Here is an 18,219-nt window from a genome sequence, read left to right as displayed (position 1 = left end):
TGAATCTATTGGGGAGGGGGAAGTAAGTATCTGATTTACGGAGCATATTGCTTGTTTAAAAATAACAAATTCCCCTATTATTTTTTACAACATGGAAGAAGGGAGGGTGTCACCCATCTCTCTCTGTCCCACATTGCTGACACAAGGTTATTTGGAACAGAAACTGGGGGTGGGGGGCAGGGCAGAGGTGACTTTTGCAAATTCTCTTCCTCACACCACCCTCCCTGTGTTCCTCCAAAGCTCTCCCCCTCCTCCCCTGTGGTGTTACAAAAAGAAAGGGAAGTCAGTGGAAATCATCTCCCTCCACCCTTCTGTTCATGGAAGTCTGTGCTAGATTATTCCATGTGTAGAGGAACACAACTGAATATAAGCCAATAAATTTTAAAAGGAATCGGACATCACTCCTGAACAATAAGATAACTTGCTTCTTTATAGAACACTGTGGGTGATTACCCACCCCACAGTTAAAAAGATGAGAATACATGGTGTGGTCATAGTGATGGTTTTGTCAAATAAAATAGCTTGCGATTGTATCCAGCTCCTAAAACGAGCTGTACGTATATAGACTCCTGGAAATGTTGGTCGGCCACAGCCAAGGCCAAAGCTTGTGACTCCTATCAGGTAATATTTGGTGGCATCTGGGAAATAGCACATAAGTGGTCCACCACTGTCTCCCTGGAACATGAAAAATAAAAATGAGGATATGAGTGTTTCTTTTGTTATTGTTAAGCTTTAGGCTGCAGAAAATTGTGGCCCAATCGGTGTTACGTCTCATGACCTGTCAAAAGTGGTGCAAATGATCCAACTGAAAATAAATATTCTGACTTTTTCACCACCACCGAGCCTTAATTTTAGACAGCATTCGAAACTCATGTTTCTAAATGTGTTTTGCGACAAGGAATTTCATTAGTGCAAGCAGTTTCTGAGCTCTAAGCGCAGTACTGTGCCTAAGATTTCAGATTAAAAATGTCCCCAAATCCAACCCTTTTGGACATCAGTCCTACAAGAAATATGCATACTAATAAAACAGGTATTAGAAGCCACTCCAAAACTAGCCCTATTGAATATTTTACAAGACAACAACGCAAACTCACACTACAAAGAACTCAGAAGCCACTTACTCTCAGCAGATAAGAGAGTCACAACTAGACACTGGCAGGACCTGTCAGGAGTAAACATGGACCACTGGTACCAAACTATATTGGAAAACAGCCCTACTATAAAAGCTAAGCAGCAAACTGAAACTAATAGGGGCAAACAAGAGAGGATGTCTTTGCCCCACTCCCTTTATTACATATGTAACCAACACACACACCCCTCACACACAAACAAAATTCACTGCAATCAACTAAATGCAACTAACCATGCTCTGGGCTCTCAAACCTCTCACACCGTCAACAAAAGCAAACACATAATCAAAAAACCTATCCTTGCAACACTGGCACAAACACACTGCACATACACTAAGCGAAAGAATGAAAAATCACTACCTCCCTTCTTTCTGACACCGAAAGTGAGAAAGGACTCTGAATTGAAAACAGATGTATGCACCCTTGCTAAGTATGAAAATTCTTTAATAAAAAAACTAGTAAGAGTATGAAATTAAGGTATTGCTGGTCGTTTACAGTGTCACCCTTAATGTCTTATTTTATCACATGAAGTACCATATACCAATTTCTATGCTTTGATTGTATTCTGCGTATTCCTTATGAGGTTTTATATAATCATGAAACAGACAGAGGAATAGAATTCTAACTCAGAATTCAAGGAATGTCTTGGGTTTCCTAACTGCTTTAGTGTTACTGCTATTTATTAAGGGACAAAACAATAACTTGACCTAACACCCACAGTATACAGTGATACGTCATGTCTTAAAATGATATACACATCCTGACATCTTTACCTGACAAGTGTCAACACCTCCACTTTCAGAGCCAGCACAAAGCATGTCTTCTTTTTTGAGTGCCCCTCCATACCAGTCATTCCTATTGCAGATCTGCATTGGAATAATGTCTACTTCGGCTTCTTGTAATACACGTCTTTTTCCACCTGTAAGGAAAACAAGACAAAGCTGGAAGTATGCTTATTTTTGTTTAATATTGCCTGATATACACAGCAATACACAAAAGGGCTTTATATATTGGCAACTCTTGGGCCAGTAGTTTTCCTAAATCTAGTGCACTGGGCACTAGATTTTCTAAATCTCCTGTGCAGAACTAAGATAATCTACAATTGTTGCCAAAATGAAGCTTAAGAACCCTTCCAACACCTTGAGGTTGTAACGAATACTGTTCAGCAGCTAACACAGACCCCGGGTGCATACGAAGCTTTGAATATACTATCCTTAATCCTTCAGTGTGCCCTATTCTCCTTTCATCTTTCCAGCAGCACAATCTTCAAAGTGGGTAGTCAGTGTGACTGGATGATTACCATCACCAGAACTAATCCCAGCACTGCATTAAGTTGTCAGTCAGGATCCTCCCAGTTTGCTCATTCTATTTACATGATGAGTAAAGTTGAACTTTACATCGTTATTGCAGACAGACAAAAGCGGACTTGTGGGACTGTTTGCTACAAACAGGTCACAGGGAAAGGAAGAGCTATTTCACACATTGCAGTGGTTAAGATTGTACAGTGGTACTTCGGGTTAAGTACTTAATTCGTTCCGGAGGTCCGTTCTTAACCTGAAGCACCACTTTAGCTAATGGGGCCTCCTGCTGCTGCCGCGCCGCCAGAGCACGATTTCTGTTCTTATCCTGAAGCAAAGTTCTTAACCTGAAGCACTATTTCTGGGTTAGTGGAGTCTGTAACCTGAAGCATATGTAACCTGAAGCGTATGTAACCCAAGGTACCTATGAAGTTTTAGTATATGTTTAAACATAATGTATGAATGTGACAAATTGCTGTATCACCCAGGTATGCCAAGCAGACAACTGTGACTCCTAGCTTGCCATTCTCTAGCACATCCTCTGAGCAATGTTCGAAATAGCCCCAAATGCACTTACAGCAAAGAAACTTACCTGAAATCACTAAACTTACTTGACCACAACTAGAAGTGGTTATTCTGAAGTAGGTTTACTCTTCCCACCAGCTTTGAAGGTAAGACTATGCAAATAATTTCCTGGTTCACAAGGTGATAAGGCTTTTACAGCATTGTGAACGATTTTGTTGTACTGACAACTGGCTGCAACATTCATCCACCTGACAGTTTCTCGGTCTCTGACAAAGTAAGCTTCTATCACATGTCTGCTGACAGCAGAGAAACAGAGCTGGCTGCAAAAAGGGGTGAAAGGGGCTCAGGGGCAGGCTCTGGCAAAAAAAAATCCCAAACAGGAAACATTTCATTTTGGCTGACACCAGGGCCAACTCTCCAACAATTAGAGAGAAAACTAGAACATAGTATTTATCCAAGCACCTTCAAATGCAGAGTCCCAGATCCTGTGCTAGGTAGTAGATAATCTCTGGTTATCTTTAGTTGAAGTACCTTATGGAAGTTTCTCCAACTATAAGAATATCATCACCTATGAAATCTGCATAAGGTTCTTGGAGCTCCTACAAGAAGCCTTTTGGGACCACCAACCCATGAAAGTGTTAGGCTTGAAGGTTTATTTTAGCTGGTTGTAACTGGAGACATTGCTTATCTGTGCAAGAATATCCATTGTGCGTTGCTTCCAAGACCCACACATTATTCCACAGTAGCCAAGAGAAAGTGTTACTTCCTTTTCGCTATAAACTTAAAACACCACAAAGGAAAAGATAAGGCAGAGGTGGAGCTGCAGCTCAGTGGTAGCGCCTGCACAAGATCCTATGTTCAATTCCTGGCACCTCTAGCCAAAGGCAGGTGATTCAGGAAAGATCTTTGCCAGGCACCCGGCAGAGTTTTTGCCAGTCAGAGAAGGCAATAATGGACATGGGAAACTAATAGTTTGACCTAGCGCAAGGCAATTTTCTATGTTCCTATTTGTGGCACATTTGCTGAGCAAGTGGGGTTGTTTGTTTTGTTCCACTACCAGAAAAAGTTTCAAGGACATTTTGCCAAGGTTCGTAAAGGCATATTATCTGCCTAGTGCATGAAGCACAACTTTGCTAATATATCTCTCCATTTGGGACATCTCTTCTGTTGTTCAGTGCTTTAAACTGAAAATATCAGTTCAGTACGTGGGGGATCTAACAAGCAGTGCTCTGTACAATTGTTCACAGAAAAGTACCTCACTAGGGGTGACGTTGTTTTCAGTCTCATGGCTGGATAGCATCCACCCAAAATTCTTACTAAAGAAGGTAGGAACACTGGACTTGCTGTGAATGTTTATTCTCTTCACTGGATGGAGATACATATACTGTACACCCAAAAGTTGTCTTGCTGTTGTAGTGAAGTGGCAGCAGTATCTCTGACTCCCAGAAGTAGCAATTCAAGTAGCAATTCAATCTTCTGCGTATGTTTTCGGCAGAGGAGGGCAATATTCCCACTTCAATGGGTTTTTGGATTGTAAATCCAAAATTACCTCCTAAAGCTATGTAAGGACCTCTCACTGAAGGGGCCAAGAATTTGCATAGCTCTACCTTCAAAGCAACTCTTTCCTAGATCACTTCCATCCACTGCAAATAAAGAACATGCAGGCTAAATCCAAGTTTATTTTCTCACTGCTGGCAACAACAACAAAAGAAAAGTATAGATTTACCTCTGTCCAGCGTTTTCCCCCAACCACTTATATAACATGAAGTCTCATTGGTCATAAGAAGCGGAGCCTCAGGTAAGCAGATGGGCTGAATATAATCATTGAATCTGATAGAGTCCATTAATTTAAACAAGGCAAGATCATTTTCAAAGGTTTTCTCCTGGAAATCGGAGTGCATAATGATAGCCCTGATCCGGCTCTTCACAGTATAAGGCTGGTACCTATAAAGATGATGCAGTCCCAACACAGCCTTCCAAAACTCGGGGAACCTAGAATAAAATCCTTTGTGAAGTCAATGATCACTATAAAATTGCAACTTTACAGACTGAGACTTGAGAGTTGTCTCTTCCTTCACATCCCCTGCAAAACCATTAAGCATGCAACCAGACTCTGATCAGACGATGAGAGAATGGCTGAGTTTGCTCCAAATGATAACATAAATATAACAAGTAACACATATATTATGTCCAGATAAGAGTAATACTTCTTAAAACAAATTTGTAACATGTGCAACAGCAATAATTCAATTAAATTCAAGAATTGTCCTCAAGCAAACTTGGAATCTTACAATGATACAGTACAATAGAATCATGGAGTTGGAAGGGACCCTGAAGATCTAGTCCAAACCTCTGCAATGCAGGAATATGCAGCCGTCCCTTACGGGGATCAAACCCGCAACCTTTGTGTTATCAGCACCATGTTCTAACCAACTGAAATGTCCGGCTGACAAAATTACTGTGCTTAATAATGAGTGCAAATACTTTTCCTATCTGAGCCATTCAGCAGAAGGCTGGTTTTCTCATGCCAATTACTGCCTATGCAAATTCTACTCAGAATCATCGAAAGCTGTTCTTTTTGAAAACTAAAATAATCACAGCAACTCGGAAGATAAGGTTCATAGCCAAAGAATGCCATGAATAAGTGTGTGTTCCCACAGCAGTTTCTTGAACAGCAGCTGTCCAAGCCTAAACTGCTGACCTCTTGAAAGTGAGAGAAGCTATGCAAGTGGCTTGTGAATCCATATGGGTATAGCTATTCCAAGCTGCTTACTAGAAACCATGGCCAATATTATTAGAATAGCTTCCATTGGCATGAATGGAAGGTTTTTTAAATCCATGTAAATAGCAGGCATGGTCGCACTCAATCCAGATTTCGACTGCAGCAGGGGCAGTGGGTTAGAGTGCCAACTTTACCATCACTACACCTATTTTTTACTTTTAAATCATTATTAATGTACTTGAATGCAAGATGGTAACAAGTCAATTCTGTGTATTTTGTGCTGTAGTACTGTAGCCCCCTTCTAAAGGACGTGGGTGGCACTGTGGGTTAAACCACAGAGCCTAGGACTTGCCGATCAGAAGGTCGGCAGTTCGAATCCCCGTGACAGGGTGAGCTCCCGTTGCTCGGTCCCAGCTCCTGCCAATCCAGCAGTTCGAAAGCACGTCAAAGTGCAAGTAGATAAATAGGTACCACTCCTGCGGGAAGGTAAATAACATTTCCATGCGCTGCTCTGGTTCACCAGAAGCGGCTTAGTCATGCTGGCCACATGACCTGGAAGCTGTACGCCAGCTCCCTCGGCCAATAAAGCCGAGTGCCGCAACCCCAGGGTCAGTCACGACTGGACCTAATGGTCAGGGGTCCCTTTACCTTTACTTTACTATAGCCCTCTTCAGGTATTCCAAAAGTGGCTAAAGTAAGCATAGGAGAAGGGGACAGCCAGCTAGCTGTCTGTCCCCAGCCCCAAAATAAACCTTCTACCTCCCTCTATGCATTCCAGGGGAACTGTCTGAGGAAGGGTCTTATACTTGTGTGAAAAATGCTAATGCACACTCTTCCCCTTCCCAAGCTTCAGTCAAATTATGAATGCTTGAAGAGGATCTATGTGAAAGTTTTGCGACCCTTGCTACAAAACAATGTGAGCAAAATAAAAAAGGGGAGTGCAATGTTAAGAGCACTGAGAACCAGTGTAGTTCACTGAATAAAAAGGATTATCAGGAAAATGTGGAATCATCCTCCTTTCTGCTATATACTCTTTATACAGCCCGGGTAAATTATTTTGTTTTAGACTAAGCTGACTATTCAGAATTTTTATAAGGGTGAGCGTGATCAATATTGCAAAGCAGAATTTAAAAGGACAAACAAGAAAGCATCTTATCATCATGAACAGGTTAGCATTTTTTCCCAGGCTGCAGATGCAACAAACGCACGCCATAACTTTCTAAGCAGTACCTTTGCAGTCTAGTCTGACAAACCAGTTCAGGGAGACAAGATGGATTCACAAATAATGTACAAATATTTAATTGTCTTACAGATTTTTTCAAGTTCAGCCAATGTATTTGCATATTTTTCTTTCACCTAAAATTGATAGGAAAACTTTCAGAATCAAAGGATACATACGTCCACTCTTTAATGCAGTGTGCTGCTGTCAGCACTGAGTTGTGGTTAATTAAAGATCCACCACACATATGCTGATATCCTATGCCAAAGTGGAAAACTTGAAGACTGACTTGCCAAGGCCATGCTCCAAGTTGAGCATCATGTCCACCTATAATCCGAGGCCCTGCTGGTATCTCATCCACAATAGGCCTTGTTCCACAAGCTAGAAACAAAACACAGTTAAACTGGTGAAAAGTCATGCTTGTTAAGTGCCTCATAAAATGAGGCATTCAGATAAAAAAGTGGCAAAGGAGCGATATTCCTGCTGGTGAAGAACTCAGATAAGCATGCAAAGACTGTTCTAAACTTTACTTAATTTTATTCAGAAAAAAGAAGTCAAACGATATTTTTAGGAGATAAAGAGTGAAATTCAAAGTAAGATTAAACAGATAGCATAACTTAATGAAGACTGTGTTGCACTTTTCCATGTCCCCCCCTGAAACGTAATTTTTTTTTAATTTTTTTTAATTAAAGGAATCGAGAAAGGATATGAAGTGCATTATCCTGCAGTGTTAGAGGACTTACCGTATTTTTTGCTCTATAAGACTCACTTTTTCCCTCCTAAAAAGGGGAAATGTGTGTGCGTCTTATGGAGCGAATGCAGGCTGCGCAGCTATCACAGAAGCCAGAACAGCAAGAGGGATTGCTGCTTTCACTGCACAGCAATCCCTCTTGCTGTTCTGGCTTCTGAGATTCAGAATATTTTTTTCCTTGTTTTCCTCCTCCAAAAACTAGGTGTGTCTTGTGGTCTGGTGCGTCTTATAGAGCGAAAAATACGGTAATTTCTAACATTAAGAGAAAAAGAGCAATAAGGTCTTTAAAAGAGAAATGGTTTGTGTATGTTTACTGCATGAGACACATTTGGTAAACAAGCATCAGAAATACATGAATAAGCAAGTAGATCATGTTTTGTTTTCATTATTTGATATTAAAGTAAAAGGATGTTATTTTCATTGCTAACAATATGCCATTTGTTAGCACTGGCAATATGCCAGTGTTAAAGAGATTAGGAAGGTAGAACTGAACTGTAATGCTAAAAGGAATGAGACTCAGAGAAAAATGGGCATTAATTGCCACCCCAACTTTCAAGCTGTGCAGGATTCCCTCTCTTTACCTAGGGTTCGGTTTCCTTGGAATGAGGGATACAGGAGCCTGTGTGGTGTCTTGAGGGTGGGGCTTTTTTTCTCAGCTGGAACTCCCTGGAACTCAATTCAGGCACCTCTCAGGTGGGTGCCATTGCCATTATTAAGAGAACAAGGGTGAGTTCCAGCACCCCCTTTCCTAGAAAAATAGCACTGTTTGAGGGTATAATATACATATAGTCGTACCTTGGGTTGAATATGCTTCATGTTGAACGCATTCGAGTTGTGCTCCGCGGCAACCCGGAAGTAACGGAGCGTCTTACTTCCTGGTTTCGCCGCTCGCACATACGCTCAAAATACCATCACGCGCATGCGCATAAATGGCGGAAAGTGACGTGCGCGCATGCAGATGTGCCGTCACTAGTTACCGTTTGCTCCTGGATGCGAACAGGGCTCCGGAACGGAGCTTAACAGAACTTAAGTACTTAATTCGTTCCGGAGGTCCGTTCTTAACCTGAAACTGTTCTTAACCTGAAGCACCACTTTAGCTAATGGGGCCTCCTGCTGCTGCCGTAGCACGATTTTTGTTCTCATCCTGAAGCAAAGTTCTTAACCTGAAGCACTATTTCTGGGTTAGCAGAGTCTGTAACCTGAAGCGTATGTAACTTGAAGCGTACGTAACCCGAGGTACCACTGTATTTAACCGGGGCCCAAGATGGAGGGGCTCCCAAGCATTAACACCCCAGAAGGGTTTTCTTCTCCCATAGCCCCAGCCTTGGATTCAAGCTGGAACCAGGCGGGGCTCTCCCTCTTCTGCCTGCTTCTAGCCCAGCTCACAATATACTCTCTCCCATTGTCCTCCTCACTCCAGGCCACTGGCCTGACCCACCCGCTGGCCTGGCTACTTCAACAACGGAACCCTCCCCGCTAGATTTAACCCCCCCAAAACAACACCCAGGCAATCTCGTTCGCAGATACCAGCCGTGAGCCCAGGGGCTTTCCGACTCCGCCAACTGCTGCCAGCGCCGTTTGCCAGCGGAGAGCCAGGGGCTTCGCTGCTCTGCCCTCCGCCCGAGCGAACCCTCACGGCAGATGCACGTGGCCCAGCAATGTGAGCAGCGTCCCCGCTAGGGCGCGCGCGCCGCTTTCAAATATAGCGTGGAAGTCGCCTTCTGCGGACGTGACCCGGTGGCTGCCGGGACTCGTAGTTCGGAGAGCTTTCTCCTTGCCCTCCCACCTCCCACCCGGACGAGGACGTCGCGCGCAAGCGCAGCCTCTGCCGGCCTTCGGGACGCCCTGGTGAGAGGGGAACCTTGCCCGGGGCCGGCTTCCTCGACGCCAAAGCCGGGCAGCCGGGCCCACCTTTCGTAGGGATGACAGAGGGCTGGACCCCCGGCGGAGCCTCGCACAGCAGCACTAGCGCCGCCACCAAGGAAGCGGCTGAGGGGCGAGAGAAGAGCCGCCACCGCCGCGGCATCGTCAAGAAAAACGGCGGGCGGCTCTTTCCCCGCCCCCTGACGTCACATAAACGGCACATGATTGGCAGGAAGCGGCCGCGCGCGAGGCTTTTAAATTACATTTCACCGCGTTTTCATCCCCCACTTCCCTTTGCCATCGTTTTCCCTTTATCGTTTTATGAAATTGTGCTTCCCTGCGCATTTTCTCTTGGGTGTATGCGAATTTCTCCCCAGTAAGTGTAGGAAGACGCTTGGAAAATAGGGAGAGGTGTGTAATGGGAAGCACTTGCAAGGAAGGGGGCTAGAGATGGGGAACCTCTACTCAGATTCTAATTTACGGAGCCCTACGTGCCAAAGATAGGGAACCTCTACTCAAGAGTCAGATCTGTCTGCCCAATCGCAATGTTCCATCCCATAATTCATATGTGTTCACTTCGCTCCTCCAACCTCCTTCACCTCATCCCTCCTCTTTTTCCATGGCTCGCTACAAAGTGAAATGAAATGGTGAGGACTCTAGCCACTGGGAGGAGGTGGAGGGAAAGAAAATGAAGAAACCCCAGCTCAGCCACTCAGTGTGTGTATTTGGCTTTGGCCCCATCCGGTCTGCAGTTCCCCAAAGGTTACCTCTAAAAATGAAGCCCCACCTCCTGCTGAAAAATGGTCCCCACCATGCCATTTGCAAATAAAATTGTCACGTAAGATTTCACAGATCACTAATTGTACTAATGGTAAACATCAACTTGTTTGCTTTATCAAAATAATAATAATCCTTATACAAATTATATATTTTTAAATGCACTAATAACAGTGCAATCCTACATCTAGTCAGAACTGATTCCCACTGAATTCAGTAAAGCTTACTGTCAACTAAATAGGTACAAAATTGCCTTATGACTATTTCTTTTCAGATTAAGAACAAATATTTTCAGTTAGGGTTGATTGAATTTAAATAACAAACCAACAGCTGGCTAATGGGTTGGTATTGTTAAATATATTAAAATCAGTTGTGGGGTTTTTGAGGAACTTTACCTTTTATAGAACAAGGTGAAAGATTACCCACTTCACAGTCAAAAAGATCAGGACACACTTAATGTTCACAGTGCTGGTTTTACCACGTAGATGTGAAACTATCCAGTCTGAAAAATGACTTGTACCAAGATAGATTCCTGGATACTTTTGCTGGCCACAGCTAACGCTTGAGATGGTGATTCCTATCAAATAATATTTGGAAACATTTGGGAAATAGCACATCAAAGGTCCACCACTGTCCCCCTGGAACATGAAAAATATAAAATGAAAATTTTAGTGTTGCTTATGTATTTTAAAGTTTTAGTATGCAGAGGGACTGTAAACTAATCAGTCTGAACAGTGCATTTCATGTCAAAAGAAAACAATGCTTTTCTAGGAAACACAGATAAATCTTGAAATCTTTGATTGGGTAATCTCACTTTGGCTGGGTTATAGTACCTGCAGGTAAGCTGCTTACAAAACCTTATCATGTGTTCTGAAAAGTCCAGCTACATGGTCAATAAACTTAAGACTTAAAATCAAGCGAAAATCCTAAGAATACAATATGTTCTAACATATTCTTAGCTCTCATAACATGGTGGTGGTGATGGTGATGCACAGATTATGTGAAGACAAACACACCCCTTTTTGCTTTCACGTTGCTTTTTTGTTTGGAAGCAAAGTGGTACAAGTGTTCAAATTAGGAAAAAAATATGGCTCCTCTAATCTTACCCTTTCACCACTCAGCTAAAGAAGGTCTGCAACTTATGTGGGGGTTACATTCCAGGGATCACGCTTAAAGCCAAAATTGCGTACAGTCAAAACCTACTGGGTTCATTGGCAGGTTGGGCGGCCAAAATCATTTTCCCTGGAACCCCATCCCCTTTTTATTTTTTGCCACATACAGAAAACTGAATGTGAACAAGTTGTGAGCTTACTATAGTTATATTTGATGAAAAATTGGTATTAATGGTAACACGTTTTCAACCACAACTGGAATCAGTTTCTTTCCATATCTATAGTACAAAAAAGTAGTTTCCCTTTCCCCCTTCACGTCCCCTCTCCTCCCCACCCTTTTTAAGTCTATGAATCTGCAGACAAGAACTTGTGTGTGTTCTAGATTTTTACAGTGCTGAGAGCACGTTCACAAACAATATGATCTCACTTGAATTTTACATGGATGTCTCTATTGTCTATTTTATCACACAATGTAATCTTAATTTTTATTTTGTAAATTTACTTAGTGCTACTTTGACATCCTACTGGGCAATATAATTTGTCTAAGCAAGCCACATGACAGCATCTGTTGGCAACGTGGTTTACAGTGGAAATATCTCTGTTTTACCTGACAGGTGTTTTCGTGTCCGCTTGCAGAGTCAGCACAAATTACATCCCTTGATATTCCATGCCCTGAATACCAGGGATGTCTGGCACAGATGTACAGTGGTATAATGTCTACCTGAGATTCTTGTAATATATATTTCAAATCACCTGTAAAGAAAACACAAAGTATTACTGGAAGTATGTTTGTGTTCAACCTTCTGGGTCTAGTACAAATGTTATAAGCCTGATGCAGCAGACCTTCATCCCCTTGTGCAGAATCTACACGTGTTATCAAACAAGGCTTAGAATTCCTTCTAACATTTTGGAGAAACAGAAAATTTTGTCAGCTAAAACATGAAACTGTAGATGTGAGCTCATTTATCCTCGTGTGACTGTCATACTGTGTGACCTGTGGGGGTTATTATTTATTATTTTGTTAACAGTACATGAGATTGGCAGGCTGCTGTATTTTTATTTTTCTTTACTGTGGTACTTTCCTTTTATATCTTTCCAATGATGCAATCTTTAAGTGAGCAGCCTGTGTGCCTGGGGGTAAAGATGGTGCAATAAGTTGAGACCACATCATATGGATAACAATTCATACATTAATACAGTGCAATTCTATGGTACCTTTGAGGATATTCTAGAGGCCGTAGGAAAGGTTGGATATACTTCTCAGACATCAGAGAAAATAATCATTTGTAAAGGTGCATGTTTGTTCTCGAAGCTACAAACATAAGTCTGACCAAACTGCGGGAGGCAGTGGAAGACAGGAGTGCCTGGCATGCTCTGGTCCATGGGGTCACGAAGAGTCGGACACGACTAAACGACTAAACAACAACAAATGGTGCTAGGAAACAGGGCTACACCTCCAAAGTCATTAGCAACGGAATCATTCTTGCCCCTACTGAATCAGGAGCCCACAATTTCCCACTTTAACACATCCTGCCAGCTACTGATATAAGCAACAAACAGACAAGGGTCAACCACAGGAGGAGACTTCTAGCAGTATAATAAGGCTGAGATGTTTCATAAGGCAATACAGGACCAGGACAATTTTGGGCATCTCTTCTGAGGCACTCCACCCACCCCACCTGGATTTGGGATGAAAGATCATGTAAAAGTGTGTGTGTGAGGAGGTTAAGTTGTAAGCAAGTACAATTTGTGGTATAATTGCTGGCCGTGGGGGACACCATTGCACCTGCAAGCACCCTCCGGCACCTGCAAAAGATACCTACTAACAAATGGACATAGTGAAAATCCAGATAGAAACCAGACTTCAAAGTTCTCTGCTGGGCTGCACGTATGCTGAGCATTCCTCCTTTCAAAACTCAGTTCCAAAAGGATGCAAGCCCCCCTCTATTCATTTCGGGGCAGAAAGAGTACAGGATGTAAAAAGTGACAACACTGCAGAGACTGATGGTGGTTGAGTTTAGGTAGGGCCACAGAGCCCACATGTTCAATCCCTGCCCCCGGTTTTTAATTGTTTGGCTTTTTCAAGGGTTTGGGGTCCCCCTCCCCAAAAAACCATTGTCCAGTCAATAATGAGACTAGGAACAAAACTGAACTTCAATAAATTTATGTATCATCCTGACAGCCAGCAGCAAGCGAAACCCAGGTTTTCCTCAGGTGATATAAATCTCAATGTATTGATATCAACAAAGCTTTCTGTGTTCACTAAAACAGTGTTTCCCAAACTTGGATCTCCGGCTGTTTTTGGACTACAACTCCTATCATCCCTAGGTAGCAAGACCAGTGGTCAGGGATGATGGGAATTAAAGTCCGAAAACAGCTGAATAATATTAGATTATTCAGAAGGGACAGAAACAAAAGATTTACCTTTCTCCTCTTTTTCCCCCCATCCACTTATATAACATGGGTTCTTGTCTGTCACTAGAAGAGGAATGTCAGGTAAGCAGATGGGCTGAATATAGTCATCGTATTCGACAAACTTTATTAATTCAAATAAGGCAATGTCATTGTCATAGCTGTTCACTTTGAAATGAGAATGGACCACAATGTCTCTCACCCGGCGATTTATAGTATGAGAATGACGTTTATAAAGCTGATGCAAGCCAATCACAACTCTCCAGTACTCTGGGTTCCTAGGACAAAAAAACCCCTTGTATGGTTAATACAAAATTGCTGCTTAAGAGAATTTTAACTTTGAGCAACACCATAAGAAAGCTCAAAACATGAAGTAATAATTCCACTTGAAAATATTGAAATTATTTTGGCAAACTATTCCATACAAATAACTGGCTTTTCATTCAGCAGGGGATTGATTTTATGACTGCAATAAAGTGGTACCTCGGTTCTCAAACATCTCCATTGACAAACCTTTCAGAACCCAAACACCGAAAACCCAGAAGTAAATGCTTCCATTTTCAAACGCGTCTTGGAAGTCAAACAGCTTCTGCTGCATGTTTTTCAATTCAATTTTCTTCTTTGAACTTGCAGACAGCCCTTTGCACCTCAGTTATCAAATGTTTCAGAAGTCAAATGGTCTTATAGAACGGATTACGTTTGCGAACCGAGGTGCCATTGTAATTCCTCATGGAAACTATAATCAGAATCAGAGCAAGTTCTATGTGCTCAACAGGTAATTTAACCTTGTGTTTATTGAGCAGCAGTTGTCTCGTGCTGCATGGTAAGTTTTTTGAAATTGAGTGAGTGAAGCTTCATAAACAGTTATTTGGTATGGGAAACTGCTGCTCAAAGTCCAGAATCACCCTTGAAACACAGTATAAGAACCTGGCAGGATGGGGTAAGTGCTGAGAGCGCCATGTATAAGCTAAGCTGCCTAGTAACCTCACATACTGGTGATGAAGTTGTTGAATCACCATGTGTAGCTACACCTTCATAAGGTCCAGTGAAATCAATAAACGCCCCCCCCCCAATGGAAGTTCTTCAAGATGGTTGTATGAATCACCATTCAGAACTTGTGCATCTTTAAGTTCTAAATCACATGCTTCAGATCCAGTGTAACCTGCCATCCTTATTCCTTTCGGAAAATGTAAGAAAGATTGAGTATTATTTTAGATAGTGTTGAACTGATGGCACTGGATCAATTACACAGGTCTTCATGAGATGACACATCACTTGGATAACATGGACAATTGAAGGTGCCACTCAACACCCCTGGCAGCAGCGTAAGTGACTTGTAAAGTACACAAAAATCTCAAATAGCGTAAAATACATTCTTATACAGTATGCAGTAATTCTAAAGCACTGGACCCATGATTTAAACATAGCTTACTCTGAGTATGTTTTCGGAAACTGTATTCATAAAATGATATTATTTAAGATTTGTGAGAAGCCTACCAAAATGATGTGCACAGAATACTGACATCAAGACAGGCTATAGCCAAGCAACCAAGAAAAAAGAGAAAAAAAAGAACCCACACATTTTCCCCATTATACCTAAAATGGACAAGATAAAATATAAAGATACATACACCCATTCTTTAATGCAGTGCGCTGCTGTCAATACTAAGTCGTTACTAATTAAAGATCCACAACATCTATGACGATACCCGCCTTGAAAAACACGATAAATTTGAAGACTAACAAGCCATGGCCATGACCCGAGCTGAGCCTCATTATCACCTACTATCTGAGTCCCAGTTTTTTTCTCATCTATGAGAGGCCTTGTTCCACAACCTAAAAAACAAAACACAGTTATATTGGTGAGATGCAATGTATTTAAGTGTTCCATAAAATACAATCTGCATCCAGCAAAATGCTTAGAGCCACTGCAATTCAGTACAGCAATTCCCTAAACAGGCCACTTGTTGGAGAGCTGAAGCAAACCCATTTTGACTCACCATCCCTTGTTATCAGAAGTGAATCCAAAATAATTTCACAGCTTCTTTGTTTCTCAGAATAAAAGGACACATACTTGCAGGATGATATCCCAATGTTCAAAAGACAGCGTAATCCATGTGCTTTGTTTATATACAGTGGTGCCTCGCAAAACGAAAAGAATCCGTTCCGTGATTCTCTTCGTCTAGCGGTTTTTTCGTCTTGCGAAGCAAGCCCATTAGCGGATTAGCGCTATTAGCGGCTATTAAAGGCTTAAGGGATTAGCGGATTAGCTGTTAAAAGGCTATTAGCAGCTTAGTGCCTTAGAAAAAGGGGGTGGGGAACGAAAAAAAAACCCCAGGAATCGCAAGACATTTTCATCTTGCGAAGCAAGCCCATAGGGAAATTCGTCCTGCGAAGCACCTCCAAAACGGAAAACCCTTTCGTCTAGCGGGTTTTCCGTCTTGTGAGGCATTCGTCTTGCAGGGCACCACTGTACTGCAATTTATTCAGTATCAGGGCAGTATTCATAGTCTTCCCTCCTCATGTTATCCACACAGCAGCATTGTCATGCTCAGGGAGCTTGGTGGCTTAGGGGACAATTCAAACCCAAGATCCACAGAATGTGCAAATTAAAATCCAGTGGATCTCCAGGTCAGCTGGTCAATTCATGGAAGAGTTGGGCTATATATCTTAAGTATAAGGAGTTAATGGTACTTGCCTGACCAAGTTGAGTGAAAATCCAAGTTCAACATAGGCTGTCCATTTTTAGGGCTGGACAGCCTATGCTGAACTTGGAGCTTCACTCAGCTTGGTCAGTCCAGTTCCATTAACTCCTTAAGATTGCTCTCTTGGTGTCTATTTGAACTCAGGTCTCCCCAGCCATAAAGGTAAAGGGACCCCTGACCATTAGGTCCAGTTGTGACCAACTCTGGGGTTGTGGCACTCAACTCATCTTGCTTTATTGGCTGAGGGAGCCGGCGTACAGCTTCCGGGTCATGTGGCCAGCATGACTAAGCCGCTTCCGGCAAACCAGAGCAGCACACGGAAACACCGTTTACCTTCCCGCCGGAGTAGTACCTATTTATCTACTTGCACTTTGATGTGCTTTTGAACTGCTAGGTTGGCAGGAGCAGGGACTGAGCAACAAGAGCTCACACCGTTGCAGGGATTCGAACCGCAGACCTTCTGATTGGCAAGTCCTAGGCTCTGTGGTTTAACCCACAGTGCCACCCGCATCCCCTCCCCAGCCATAGTTCAATGCTAACAGACTACATCATACTGATTGGCATACACTTCACCCCCCCCCCCTCACAAAAAATGCCTGCTATCAATGTAACGTCAAGATAAACCGGGTTATGATCACAGCCTTAAGATCATCACACTGTCCTTGCACAAAAGCCCAGAGGCTGTGGAAGCAGCGCCCTTGAAACAGCACCTCAAAGTGGGTGCTGCCGCTGACGTGCGCTTCTTTCCGAACTTGGGCAAATTAGGACAAATGCCGACACAGGGCAACGTTGGACGTAACACAGCTTAATGGCATCCTTTGCAAAAAGCGTGTCCGTGCAGAGACGCACTTCGAAAACATCTTCCCGCTGCGACTTAAACCTTAAGTACGGCAATTCCCCGTCCCTCTGCCTAGAAATGGACTCTCACAAGCAGCTCCATATGCCTAAAATTATACGCAAAACACCGCGTGCAAATCCGTTACCCGCCGAATATCGCACACGTGACTCTCACGTGAAGAATCGCGCCACCTGCTTTGTACTGGAGGCTGCCGGGAGTCGTAGTTCAGGGAGGGTGACACTTACTCCATGCGCAGGCGCAGTTACTAGCTTCGGCCGTGACGGCGCCCGAGCGCTTCAAATGTGAGGGAACCCGCCCGGCCCACAAGCGGCTTCGAAGTCGGCGCCGCAATTCGCGGGAACGGGGGCTCACCGTGTGTAGGGACCCCGGAGGGTCGGGCTCCGTGCGGTGGTCCATACAGCAGCACGAGCAGAGCCAGTGAGAGAGCGGGGCGAAGCCTACGCCGCATCGTCCGTCGAGGGAGAAAAAAATGGCGGCCAACCCGCCGCCTTTCCCGCTCCTCGGCCGGAGCGACGCTGGGCGCGTCACGTGACGGGGCGCGCGGAGGCCTCACGCTCAAGCGTTTTCGGCAGTTTGTCTTTGTGGGACAGAGGGAAGCCTGCGCAGGGAAAAGGGGGCACCAAGGGAAGAACAAAATATTTTCAATACCGATCCCAATCCTTCAGCAGTTCTTATAATAACTAGCTGACAGGGTTCAGGTGCAGGACTTGCGTATTAACAACGAGTTGGGGAAAGCTGGCTTTTGCAACGTTCAGAGTAGCTACCAGGAGGAAAGGTGGTATACTTTGTAAAAATATATATAATAAATAGATAAATAAATAAAACCGTCATCATCATGTCAGGCTG

The 18,219-nt window shown here is 43.2% G+C and overlaps 1 protein-coding gene across 2 annotated transcripts; it reads right to left on the bottom strand.

The window, feature by feature from the left end:
* Positions 1-402: 402 nt before the first annotated feature.
* On the bottom strand, positions 403-18,124 carry LOC310671588 (transmembrane protease serine 12-like). 2 transcript variants are annotated; one of them, XM_083427893.1, is made up of 6 exons: positions 17,725-18,124; positions 15,441-15,645; positions 13,822-14,087; positions 12,005-12,150; positions 10,681-10,923; positions 7,150-7,275 (listed from the first exon to the last, which is right to left on the bottom strand). In XM_083427893.1, exons 1-5 carry the CDS (start codon positions 17,819-17,821, stop codon positions 10,684-10,686), a joined length of 954 nt encoding a protein of 317 aa, XP_083284019.1. In that variant the 5' UTR covers positions 17,822-18,124; the 3' UTR covers positions 7,150-7,275; positions 10,681-10,683. The 2 variants fall into 2 exon arrangements, with proteins under 2 accessions (XP_083284018.1, XP_083284019.1); XM_083427892.1 differs by lacking the exons at positions 10,681-10,923; positions 12,005-12,150; positions 13,822-14,087; positions 15,441-15,645; positions 17,725-18,124 and adding exons at positions 403-675; positions 1,904-2,049; positions 4,680-4,945; positions 9,557-9,735 and having other exon boundaries at positions 7,074-7,275.
* Between the last annotated feature and the right edge of the window lie 95 nt (positions 18,125-18,219).

The sequence above is a fragment of the Podarcis tiliguerta genome (assembly GCF_965153285.1).
Source record: "Podarcis tiliguerta genome assembly, chromosome: 2".
Taxonomy (NCBI): domain Eukaryota; kingdom Metazoa; phylum Chordata; class Lepidosauria; order Squamata; family Lacertidae; genus Podarcis; species Podarcis tiliguerta.
The sequence above is the reverse complement of the archived record's forward strand: the minus strand, read 5'-3'. Positions and strand labels throughout refer to the sequence as shown.